The sequence below is a fragment of the Vidua chalybeata genome, chromosome Z (assembly GCF_026979565.1).
Source record: "Vidua chalybeata isolate OUT-0048 chromosome Z, bVidCha1 merged haplotype, whole genome shotgun sequence".
Classification (NCBI taxonomy): domain Eukaryota; kingdom Metazoa; phylum Chordata; class Aves; order Passeriformes; family Viduidae; genus Vidua; species Vidua chalybeata.
Genome location: NC_071570.1, coordinates 671,977 through 684,771, shown reverse-complemented (window position 1 = coordinate 684,771; position 12,795 = coordinate 671,977). Strand labels below are relative to the sequence as shown.

The 12,795-nt window shown below is 54.6% G+C and overlaps 1 protein-coding gene across 1 annotated transcript in view; it reads right to left on the bottom strand.

Moving 5' to 3' along the window:
- The window catches only part of TCF4 (transcription factor 4), a 97,204-nt gene that overhangs the window by 60,093 nt on the left and 24,316 nt on the right, over window positions 1-12,795 (bottom strand). The window contains exons 4-5 of the mRNA XM_053931318.1: window positions 2,138-2,199; window positions 197-293 (exon numbers count right to left, since the gene is read on the bottom strand). Coding sequence (XP_053787293.1) covers window positions 197-293; window positions 2,138-2,199 — 159 coding nt within the window. The remainder of the gene's footprint in view (window positions 1-196; window positions 294-2,137; window positions 2,200-12,795) is intronic.

The window sequence follows — 12,795 nt, the reverse complement described above, 5'->3', positions numbered from 1 at the left end:
GGATGTAAAATACGGAATGTCATCACAGCACATTTTTCACACCATACAAAATGGAGAATTGAAACAAATCCCTGTTCCCACCCTCATGCCAAGCCCAAAAAATGAGGATGAGGGCTTGAAGGCCCCCGGATTTTATTTCTGGTCCATTGATCCCACTTCCCCCACCCCAATCAGGGAGGAAATTCCATGTTCTTACTTTGTATTCTGGAATTGACAAAGGGAGGAGAGAGATTGTCATGTGAGCCGAGGTCTCTGCTCGCCACGTGGTCATAGTGAGTCCCATCTCCATAGTTCTGGCAAGAAATCGGGGAAAAAACACAATTTTACACCTTGGAACAGCCTCGTCCCAACCGAAAGTCCAGAATTCCCTACTCAGTTTGAAGGCTGCCCTAAGAAACATCATTCCCTTGTTTTTTTCCCCTGCTGACTGGCTGGAATGACACATTCCAGAGTTTTTAGTGCCATTCCCAACGCCCGGCTCATTAGAAAGAGAATCCTGACTGGAGGCCTGGGATGATGCTCCCGAAATTCTGTGTGGGGCAAACCAGCACAAAAGCCTCTCCGAAGAGTCCTCCCGCTTAAAGCATGGCAGAAAGGCTCTGGAGGAACCAGGTCTCCCGCTGTGGAAATTCCATTCCAGCAGGGAAAAGCGAGGTCAGGCTGTTTGCAGAATAATTCCGCGACTTAATGCCCAGCCTCGATTCAAATTCCCGAATCCTTCCCAGGCTCGTGCTCCTTTTCTTTCTATCTCCCCACTTCATTCAGGGGTTTGGAGGCAGAAATAATCGGTGTGTGCCAATTCCCAATTTCCTTTTCAAAACATTTTTCCCTCGGAAGCAATACAAGTGTCAAGGGGAAAAAAAAGGGCAGGAAAATCAAACTGACAGATGGAAGCGGGAATGACGTCAGGGATGCAAAGCAGGACGCAAGAAGAAAAGGTGCTGGGATTCCTTCCTCGCAGGCGGGCGTGGGGAAATGAGGGCTCCCCTTGGGCTGCCCCGAGGGAAAGGACATGGACTGAGGGTGAGGAGGGGATGAAGCTCCTGCTCTTCCTCGCTGTTCCAGGGCCCGGAGCTGCCACAGTCCCCATCCTTCAAGTTAATTGGGAAACAATTAAGAAGCAATTGAAACAAATTTAAATAAGGGCACGAGGAAGGCACTTCTTGCTCCGTGTGTTTGTAGGGAACAAAAAACCAGGGACTAATCAGTGGTGCTGCTGCACGAGCCATGCCCAGCCTGGAGGGAGGGCAGAGCTGGGATGCTCCACTTGGGAACGGGGCTGCTTCTGTGGAGCTGCTCCAGGCTGCCTTGCTGTGCTGCTGGAAAAGCTGCTCTTCCCACCAAGGCATCCCCATCCCGAGGTGTCAAAAAAATGTGGATGACTGTCCACAGGCACAATTGAACTGACTGGGCCCAGCTGTCTCCCAAATCCCAGCGAACGCCGAGCCGGAGAGCGGCTCCGGAGCCGCGTTCCCACAGGGAATTCTGCTCCTGTGCGGGAGCGTGGGACGTGGCCCTGCCCCATTGCAGCCTGGAGCAGAGGTGGGCTGGTCTGGAGGCTGCAGCCCTCAGGGCACGTGCCAAAATTCCCCAAGTTCCAGCTGCGGACGAGGAGAAGGGATTGAGGAGGTGGGAGGGCAGGGTGGCTGCTGCGGTGACGATCTCGGTGTCCCCTCTCCAGCTCGGTCACGGAATGGCATGGGGTGGGCAGGGAATGCAAGCCCCAGCACAGGGATGGGGGCTGGCCCTCACCTCCAAGCCCCAAAAATCCCTGCAAATCCAGCGGCAGAGATTGAAGCGCTGGGAAGCAGCCTCTGCTCCACCTGTGCTTTGGGTGGGGGGCTGACAGACCCCATCAGTAATTGGTTAATTAATATTCACAGAAATCATGGAACGCTGTGGGTTGGAAGGGGCCTCGTGGATCACCTCATTCCACCCCCCTCGCTCAGCTTCTCACGGAGCCAAACCACTGGCAGGCTCAGGTTTGAAAATGAAAACATTCAAAGGAGCCATTTTAATGAGAATCCGAGTTCCCAGGCCGGCTTTTCCGCACGCTCCGAGGCCGCCTCAGCCCGAGGATTGCGCATTTCCATCTGCAGGAAGCGTGGCTGGGGGATAAAGATTAGATTCTACTTACCCGGGATGGACTCGGATGTCCTGCATTCCCCCAGGACCCTGAGCTAGTTCTGTCTTCTACATCTGGGGACAAAAAAGTTCTTTAGGCTTCGTGGAAATCATTCCCGCCTTTTGTGAGGGCACTGGGAAATTAACGCTTCAAATTAATCTCCCGGTGCCTTTAATTAAGAAGCAGGCACGAGGAGCCGAGGCCAGGAAGTGGCTCCTGACCCGCGGCTCAAAGGGACTCATTGAAATTCACGGCGGGAAGGAGCCGGACCCTGAGCAGCGCTGGGCTCGGAGCAGCACAATTCCTGACTTGCTGAATTGCTGCCTGCCTGCCTCCAGAGTGCCGTGGGTGCAGCAGCTGCCGTCCTTGCCAGGTGCCCAGCAGGGAGCAGGCAGCGACAGCCACTGCGGCAGGCTGAAATGCACCCTAAATGCACCGTGTGCTTTTTACCCGAGAGTGCAGGTGGGCTGGGCCACTCCCAGGAGTTCTCCTCCAGTGCTCACCGGAGGCTTTGGGATGGAAGGGATTTTAAAGATCACCTTCCACTGGTCCCAGGTTGCTCCAAGCCCTGTCCCACCTGACCTGGAACACTTCCCTGCTTAAATCCATTCTCTGTTTAGGTTAAACACGTCCAGGTTCTAGGATCAGTGTCCCACCTGACCTGGAACACTTCCCTGTTTAAATCCATTCTCTGTTTAGGTTAAACACGTCCAGGTTCTAGGATCAGTGGGAATCTCAGAAGGTCACGAGCGGGTGCTGAGACTGAATCCGGGGCGTTTCCAAGATTCCAAACCTGACACATTCACGGAGTTTAATTCTTTCCCCCAATTAGGATTTCTATTCTCTCCATAATAGATGAACACGTTAATAGCACGAGACACTCGGAGGTAAATATTTAATTAAGCTCCAGGAAAAAAAAAAAGGGAAAGAAACTGTGGATCATTTACCTGACAGATCCGATCAACCATTCCATTAGGTTAATTAGGCAGATTTTTAAAAATCAGTTGTGTTATGTAACAGGCAATTAACTCTGGGGAGCCCCGATCCGTCTCCTGCTCAAAACCACGGGATCTGATCCCATGGGCTCTGATGGGCAGTGCTCCCAAAACCCAGCAGGGAGCAGAAGGTTTCAGCCCCTAGTGTCCACCCGGAGCGATCCTGGAAGGAAACACATCGGGGGCTGTGGGCTGGGAGGGATTTCAGGGGTTATCCACGGGCACCTTCCGCCAGAGCGCGGTGCTCCGAGCGGGAACACACGCAGGGATGGGGCAGCTTCCCCGGGGAGCTGCGCCAGTGCCACCCCCCTCAGAGGGAGGGATTCCCTCCCAGCGCCCCACAGGTCCCTGGCCTCCTTTGGAAAGGCTCAGGCTGCACCTCCAGCAGTTTTCCTCCCAGTTTTGCTGGGATTTCACCCGAAAAGTGCCAAGCGCTCCCGACCCTCTGCGAAGCATCAGTGAGGAGCCCTAATGAAGTAACCCTGACGGATAAATCCATTTCTTTCTCCCTAATCAAATCCACGCAGGTTGACATAACCCAGGAACTTAATCCAGTTATTGCCTGGTAATTGGAAAAAGGCCCTTTAGTTCTCATTAAAACAATCTTGGGGGATCGGCAGGAAGGCGGCTCCGGCTTTAGCGCTGCCCGAGAAAAGCCCCGGGATCCAGCCCTGAAGGAACCCGGCCTGACTCTCCAGTTCCTGCATCGCAGCTCCTGCTCCAGAGGGAAAGGAGGAGAAAACACGGATCATCCTCACTTTTCAGCTGGGATATGGAGAGCTTCACAAGGTCAAGGTTGGGAGAGACCTTGTCATGGGCACATTTGGGACTTCTCTTCGGGAAATCTGCGATAAAGAAGGTGGGACTTAAAGGCTCACCAGCCATGGGCTAGGAGGGACTTCAGGATCATCTCACTGCACACTCCCAGTGCCCCAGGCTGCCTCCAGCCCCATCCAGCCCGGAACACCTCCAGTGACTCGGGGCAACCTGGAGCCAGACGATCCCTGAGTCACCACGGGTTTGCAGGAATTGTGTCAAAACCCAGACTGCCGATCATTATCCTATTGCAGCAGGATAAACAGGCACTTTGGGATTGCTGCTTCCCAAAACACCTTAAACTGGGCCTGCTAATCCCAATTAATTTCAACACGCCTGGTTGGTGGATTGAGACCTTTCCTGCTGTTTTGCTCTTCAAAAGAACTTGGATTTATCCGAGTATTAGGTTGAAAAACTACATGAAAAAACCAAGCTCAACAAAATACAGAAGAAGGATTAAAGAGGAAGATCAAGGGAAGAAGAAACCTGGATATTTGATAAGCTAAAGGACTGGAAAATTTAAAATGCACATCCATTGATCCAATCTTTTTTTGAAGGTTTTGCTCTAAATATCATCAGGACATGAGAAGAAAAGCCCAAAACAACAGGCAGGGAGGTGATGTGGAAGAAGGACGGGATGAAGGCCTCAAATACTTGGAAAATTCACTTCTGCAATTAAGCAGGCATTTCATTTTCTGCCTGAATTTCCAAAGCTTCCACAAATACCCGTGGAGAGTTGGAGACACCGCTCTGAAACGGCAGCAGTGTAAACAAACCTGAACTGTTCCCGATGCCGTGTTCCCAACAAAGAATTCCATTGTGCTGCTGGGGCTGAGCTCATCATTCCCCACATTGTCCCGGGAGCACACACGGCTATTTCCAGGACTTTGTGTGCTACGGGCCCAGCTCTCCCAGGGCTGCTGCATCCCGGAATTCCAGCCCTGAACCCGCTTTTCCCGAGGCCCCACGCGGGATGGCCTTGGAGCAACCTGCAGTAGTGGAGGTGTCCCTGCTCCTTCAGACCCTTGCAGCCCAAAGCTTGCTGTGATTGCTGCTGGGCAGCACTGGGTGCCTGAGAGGGCTCCTGATCCCCAGAGTCAAAGGGGTCGTTCTTATTTTAGCCTTTGCTTTGTTCCCTTGCTGGGAGAAATGTGCACTGAGCTGCAGAGTAAATAAATCCCCAAATTTCTGCTCTTTGGGGAGCCTGTGAAAACAGGAGCTGTACAGGAACATCAGGATGTTCTGGGAGATAAAACACTGGGGTGATGCTACAAACAAACCAGAAAATCCTTTCACCACAGAATTCCAACTCGGAATAATGTCAGCTCCCTCTCTCCCATTTATTCCCTTGCTCCCTGACTGGGGTGGGGGAACCAGGTGGGGATTGGGCTCTGCTGGGCACTCCCAGGCCTGCCCAGAGCGGGAACAGAGGAGTGGAATGGGAACACCCAGCCACAGGAGCGGGTGACATCCCACTGCCACGTGCAACGCTCCAAGTGTCTCCCAACTAATTGTGCTTTGTAACAGAAAGGCTGAAACGAGGATAAAAAAAGCCTGACGTGCCCTTGAATGCCAAATGAATTCATCCCGCTCACATGGATTAATTCATCACTGTGGGACACGCAAAGCGCTCCCAGCCGCCAGCAGGGACACGAGGATTCCTCTCCTGGGCACTCACAGAGCTGGGCACGGGCAGGGCTGGCCAGAGCCCTGCTCCATGGGCACGGGCAGGGCTGGCCAGAGCCCTGCTCCATGGGCACCCAGCCTCCAGCAGGGACACGAGGATTCCTCTCCTGGGCACTCACAGACCTGGGCACGGGCAGGGCTGGCCAGAGCCCTGCTCCATGGGCACCCAGCCTCCAGCAGGGACACGAGGATTCCTCTCCTGGGCACTCACAGACCTGGGCACGGGCAGGGCTGGCCAGAGCCCTGCTCCATGGGCACCCAGCCTCCAGCAGGGACACGAGGATTCCTCTCCTGGGCACTCACAGAGCTGGGCACGGGCAGGGCTGGCCAGAGCCCTGCTCCCTGGGCACGGGCAGGGCTGGCCAGAGCCCTGCTCCCTGGGCACCCAGCCTCCAGCAGCCTAAAGGAATCACCCAGGGAAGCTCCCAGCCCCAGGAGCTCGTTAGGATTTCATTCCTCTCCTTTTCTTACAGACAATGGTGAACACCGAGCGGAATCACCAGTCCCACAAGGGTTTGGGTTGGCAGGGATCACAGGGGTGATCCCATTGCACACCTTGACCAGAGCAGGTTACTCCAAGCCCTGCCCAGCCTGGCCTGGGACACTGCCAGGGGTGGAAGGACATCCACAGCCTGTGCCAAGGTTACATCCAAATGTACCTGCAGAAGCTCCTGCAGCCTCCGCACCTGCACAGCTGCTCCTTGCCCTTCCCTGGGCCCACACCCCTGGGCCTTTTCCCAGGCTCCTTCAGGCACCGCAGCTCCCCTGCACTGCCTGGAACGGAAGCCTGAGGAACTCTCTGGCACTTTGGAAAAGTTCCCCTCTCCCGAGAACAGCTGAGCCACGACTGCAGCCCTTGAAGCCTCTGCCAGGGATGGCTTCCGCAGCGCCGGCGTTTGAAAACGCAGGGAGCGAGGGGCCCTTGAAGGCTTCTTCATCTCCTACCTCTGAGCTCTGCCCTTTGCTCCGGCAGCATCTGCTCCCTTTCAACCTGCCCATATGCTCCGCAGAAACTTCCAGAGCTCCAGCCTGTTCCCAGAAGGCAACAGCTCCTTGCTGAGGAGACTCATTAAAACTGGAGATCCTAAGAAACCACCTGGATGGGGAAGATGGAAATGCTTCCGTGGCTCTCCGCCCTGGCTGGACACAGGACAGGCTTGGGCGCTTTACTGCCTTTAGACCACGCCTCAGGTCATCTCCTCATCAGAGAGCACCTCTGGAAGTGCAGCTGGGAAAGAGGCCCCGGCTTTCTGCAAGGTGTTTGGAGCACATTCTGTACTTTCTCAGCCCACGGGTCATTAGCAACTAAATTATCCTTACAAGTGTCTCCTGAAAGGAATAAATGATGTCCCTGCACCACGGAAGGATACATTCAGCCACATCTCCCTGCAATGTGGTGTAGGACCCTGCTGGAATATTCATCCCTGCCACTCACCTCGGCACCCAGGCCCAGGAGATGGAAACAGAGGTGGAGACTCTCCACCCACCCTGTCTGGAGGCAGCTCCTCCGCAGCCCGCGGGGGCCAGCTCTGAGTCAGGGGGGCTTTCCTGCACAGCCTGGGGAAAGTGCCAGCCTTCCTGCCCTCGCAGCAGCCCCGGCCTGAGCAGAGCTGTGCGGGCAGCTCGGCTCAGCTTGGCTCAGCTCGGCTCAGCTCGGCTTGGCTCAGCTCGGCTCAGCTCGGCTCAGCTCGGCTCAGTTCAGCTCGGCTCAGCTCGGCTCAGCTCAGCTTGGCTCAGCTCAGCTCGGCTCAGCTCAGCTCAGCTCGGCTCAGCTCGGCTCAGCTCGGCTCAGTTCAGCTCAGCCCAGCTCAGCTCAGCTCAGCTCGGCTCAGCTCAGCCCAGCCCAGCCCAGCTCATCTCAGCTCAGCTCAGCCCAGCCCAGCCCAGCCCAGCTCAGCTCAGCTCGGCTCGGCTCAGCCCAGCCCAGCCCAGCTCATCTCAGCTCAGCTCAGCCCAGCCCAGCCCAGCTCAGCTCAGCTCGGCTCGGCTCAGCTCAGCCCAGCTCAGCTCAGCTCAGCTCGGCTCAGCCCAGCCCAGCCCAGCCCAGCTCAGCTCGGCTCAGCTCGGCTCAGCCCAGCCCAGCCCAGCCCAGCTCAGCTCAGCTCGGCTCAGCCCAGCCCAGCCCAGCCCAGCTCAGCTCAGCTCGGCTCAGCCCAGCCCAGCCCAGCCCAGCTCAGCTCAGCTCAGCTCGGCTCAGCCCAGCCCAGCCCAGCCCAGCTCAGCTCAGCTCGGCTCAGCTCAGGGGTGCCGAGGATGCGGGCGTTTGTCCGGCACTGCCCTGGGGCCCGGCACATCCTGTTTACAGCCCGCGCTGCTTCCCAAGGCATCCGAGCGTGGCAATTGTTGTCCTTCGGAATATGGTAATGGGGATATTTTTACCCAGCTCCAGAACATATTTACAGCCCACAGCAGACTTTCAACAACAATGCAACGTGGAGAGCTGCAAATATGGGACAATCATCCCCAACACCCAGCTATCCTTCAACACGTCTTGGCATTTGGGACAGCAGCTCCACTCCAAACATATGGCAGCAAAGCTTTGCCATGGCAAGGAGCGAGGGCTTTGCTCCCTCCTGCCTGTGCTTTCGGGCTGCTCACGGACTCTGTCCCCATCTCCACTGCTCCCTGGCCAGCTGGGACAGGAGAGGGCAGTTTTCCATGAGGAAAAGCGTGGGGATGGCCAGGAATGGGGACACCGCACCGCTCCCGAGCCGGGCGACAGCTCAGACCCATCGCCCCATTTCCCTGCAGAAACTCAGTCCCTCCAGGCCTGCCCTGTCCCACCGTTGGAGGGGATTCCCACAAATCCAGGATGGAGCTGGAGCCGTGGAGAGGCCCGACTGATTTAATTATCCGTGTTTAGAAGTGAGTAAACAAAGAGAGATGGCTCTAATGAAAAGGGACAAACAGCTTGGAAGCAGCTGGAAGGGGTTTTTTCTATCCCAACTGCTATTTTATTCCAGTCTTGAGTCACTTCTATCCCCAAATAAAGCAATTTTAATTTAGGCCAGACATCTAAGACCAGTTTTTATTCACAAGGGCAGCTAAAGCTGTGGACTCTCCATCCCTGGAAGTGCTGGACAGGGCTTGGAGCAACCTGGGCAAGTGGAAGGTGTCCCTGTCCTTGGCAGGGGTGGAATGGGATTTTCCTTGGAGTGAAACCCAGGAAATGCAGGATTTTCCTTGGAGGAGAACCCAGGAAAGGCAGGATTTTCCTTGGAGGAGAACCCAGGAAAGGTAGGATTTTCCAGGAAAGGCAGGATTTTCCTTGAAGGAGAACCCAGGAAAGGCAGGATTTTCCAGGAAAGGCAGGATTTTCCTTGGAGGAGAACCCAGGAAAGGCAGGATTTTCCAGGAAAGGCAGGATTTTCCTTGGAGGAGAACCCAGGAAAGGCAGGATTTTCCTTGGATGAGAACCCAGGAAAGGCAGGATTTTCCAGGAAAGGCAGGATTTTCATTGGAGGAGAACCCAGAAAGGGCAGGATTTTCCTTGGAGGGACACGAGTGCTTGCTACCTTTCCCCTGGGAGCCTGATGGAGCACACTCAGCACCTCACAATTCCTTGGGCCTGCCCACCCTGCCAGCCAGGAATTCCTTCCCAAAATTCCATCTGGCAGTGGAAGCCATTCCCTGGGTGCTGTCCCTCCGTCTCTTGTCCCAAGTCCTCTCCAGCTCTCCTGGAGCCCCTTCAAGCACTCCCTGTGACCCTAAACATGATTAAATAAGCAAAGATGCTGGGAATTTATCTGCAGACCTGCAGAAGTGTGCACACAAAGCTTGCAATAAATCCAGCAGATACCAGCACCCGGCTTTCTTTACGAGCCCGGAGTTTTCCTGCTCTCCCGGAAGAAGCAGCAATTAGGAAGGTGAGGAAAGGTAATGGCTTTCAAACACCCTGCTAATCCCAATATTAGTGCCTTGCAAAGGGAGGACTGCCAGGAATTTGGAGGAGTGCCCAGCGATCCGTCTTACCTTCAGCAATAAAACCCTGCTATAAACATGAGCGAGAGACTTTGGATACACTTTAACCTTCCCTTTTTTTTTTTTTTTTTTTTTTTTTTTCCCAGGCTATTCTTTAGCACCAGTGCTAATCCAGTGGCTTTAAAACCTGCTGGAGAGATCCATCAACGTGCCAACGGGAAGCCTTTTATTTAGGATACAGATCTTGAACGCTGACTTTAGTTCAGTGCCATGAAGGACTGTTTAATCCTGGATCCCTTCAGCTACTGGAATAAAAGCAGGGCAGAAAACACAAAGAGCGCTGGGGATGGGAAGAGCTGAGGCACTGCTCTGGGATGGGTCTGGGTGATCCCAGGCTCAGTTTCTGCAGCCACAGACCCCCCTGGCGTGGCTAGCACGGTGCAGGCTGAGGCTGCTGTCCTGGAAGTGCCCAGGAGCTGGGCAGGTGTTCGAACTCCAGATCCCTGGCCAGGCTGGACGGGACTTGGAGCGCCCTGGCGTTGTGGGAGGTGCCCCTGCCCAGGGCTCTTAAAGCTCAGCTTGAAGATCTTCCCACCCCAAAGCATTCCATGATCCTGTCCAGCAGAATTCCCTGGTACAGCCATGTTTTCCTGTTTTGAGGCCTCAGCTTTGGCTTTCCTGTCCCCACATTCTGGGCTGCTTTAGTGGGTGGCTCTGGCTGCACATCGGGGGATGCTGAGCTCTGTGCACAGAGCAGGGAGACAAAACAATTCCTGCTCCAGCTGGGCACCAAGGACAAATGATCCAAAGCTCAGGCCCAGGAGCACAACCAGCGTGGGCTGGAGAGAGAAAAACAAGCAGGATGGGAGTGCCTGGGCTGGAGCTGGAATGGGACAATGAACTGCAAGGTGCAAATGGAGCAGAGCTGATCCCAGTGAGAGCCCCCGGGACCAATCGTGCATTTTGGGAACATTTGGGTTCACCTGGGGTGCAGCCCTGGCCAGGCTCTGGTGCTGCTCCATGAGGAGATCCTTGGAATGAATCCCTGCTCTGTTCTTTGCCTCTGTCTGGTCTCTGTTCTAGGGCAGCCTGCACAGGGCATCAGTGCTGCAGATGGAACGCCAGCAGCGTTTACAAACCCGACTGGGACACCGCCAAGGCCAGCCTAAAGAAAAGCTGGGTCCAGCCCTGCTGTGGCAGGCCCAGGACGGGCTGGCTGTGTCCCCTGGGATCAGGCTGTGAGCACAACAGCAGCAGGACGTGCCTCATTTCCGAGGCTTTGGGGACTTCCTTCCTCTGAGCACTCGTGGTATCCTGTTGTGTGCAGGGCTGGAAGGGACAGTGCAGCAGCAGAGCTCCCTGGGGCAGCAGGGTCTCACAGAATTGGGGAATGCTTTGGGTTGGAAGGGCCTTCAGCTCACCCCGTGCCACCCTGCCACGGCAGGGACGCCTCCCCCCGTGCCAGGAATTTCCTGCGTGGTAAATCGCGCCCATCCACACTCGGTGCCGCTGCTTCACCTCCGGGGTGCTCAGCAAGGAGCTGGTTCCTCCCTCAGCAGCTTCAGCAGCTCGGGATTTGCAGTGCCAGAGGAACTCCTGTGGCATGGGAAAACAAACCCCGAGTCCCCGAAGGCGCTGCGAGGTTTTACAGCTCCGGCTGGATCCAAGCTGGGGACGGCAGCTCGGGAGGAAGTTCACACACAGCACAACTGGGAGCCAAACAAAAGCCATTGTGTGGAGAGGAGAATTAACAAGAATTAATATGTTTTAGATTAATTGTTAAAACATACCGGGACAAAACTTGAGGGATTTGGATAAAAAAAAACCCCAAATTGACAGGACCAGCTGACCCCTCAGTTTCAGGAACTTACGACCTCCTCGCTCCAAGCCCCATCCCAAATGTAAGGGATAAATAATCTTTGTGAAGCTGCTCTTGATTAATTCCTGTGTAAATAAAATCCAAATCAGCCCCAATTTCCCCAAGAGAAGGGAATCAAAACAATGTGGACCCGCTTGCTCAATCACTCCCCAGAGCGTGCATTTCAGCATTTCCTCATGGAATTAGCATCCCCAGAAATGCCAACAGCCTCGTGCTAAATGGCTCCGTGCTGCTCTGCAGGCACACCGTGAATCCCTGGCCCAAACTGGGCAGTGCCTCCTCACAGACTCTCTCCTAGATTCTATCAGTTCACAGCTCCTGTGGGGCTTCCCTGTTTCGTGTCCTATAAAAACCAGGAACCAGGCAGAGTAAATCAGCCACTCAGCCCAAACTGAAGCCCAGCCCAATCCAGGGCGACCGGGTTTTGCTGCAGAAGCAGCAAAGGCAGCCCCGAGATGGCTGTGTATTTATTTTTTATAGGAAATCTGGATAATGGAAACCACATCCAACCTCTTGGATTTTTCCTATAAATATCTCAGCAGTCCCAAATCTCCGAGCACAATGCAAATCCACTCGGCTTTGACTCCTTTCAGGAAATTCTCAATGACTTCCTGTCACAAAGTCCAACAATCACTGTCTCTTCTCCAACCACTCCTAACTGCTCTGCTTCCAAAGCCAATCCCAACTTTCTCTCCAGGATGAAGCCCAAAGTCTCATCTTTGCATCCCCGACTCCTCCTCGGCAGCCACGCTCCCGAGGGATCTGCTGCTCTCTCACTTTACCATCAGGAAAGTAAACTGCAGTTTAGGCTCCTGGAAGGAGCTCTAGCCAGGTATCCTGTTGCCATTTTTCCTGGAAGTAACCTCTGGATTTACTCCTGAGAGCAAAGCATCCTCCTTCCTCACCTCATTCTGTGCCTGTGCCACGGGCAGGGACATCTTCCACTATCCCAGATTGCTCCAGCCCCACCCAGCCTGGCCTGGGACACTTCCAGGGCTGGGCTATCCACAGCTTCTCTGGGCAATCTCCCCTTCATCCACAAGTCCTTCCCAGACTGCCCTCCCTCTAGGGCCATGTTGGTGACAGCTCCAATTCCCAGGAATAAAAAAATAAAAAAAAAAAAAAACCAACTGAAATACTTCTGGCCACCCTTGCAAACAAGTCCAGGGACATCCTCATTGTTTGGGCCATGGGGAAATCAAGGGCTCCAGTTTGGGAATTTGACCAGTTGGGTTCTGGAGCCAGGGGTTTGCTCCAAGGATCCCACTCAGGGTGGATGGATATCCCACTACACGTGGATAGAAATAAACAGATTCATTCCCACTCCCACAGAGATAAAATGCCATCAAATCCAGAGTACGGCGGTGCAGGGA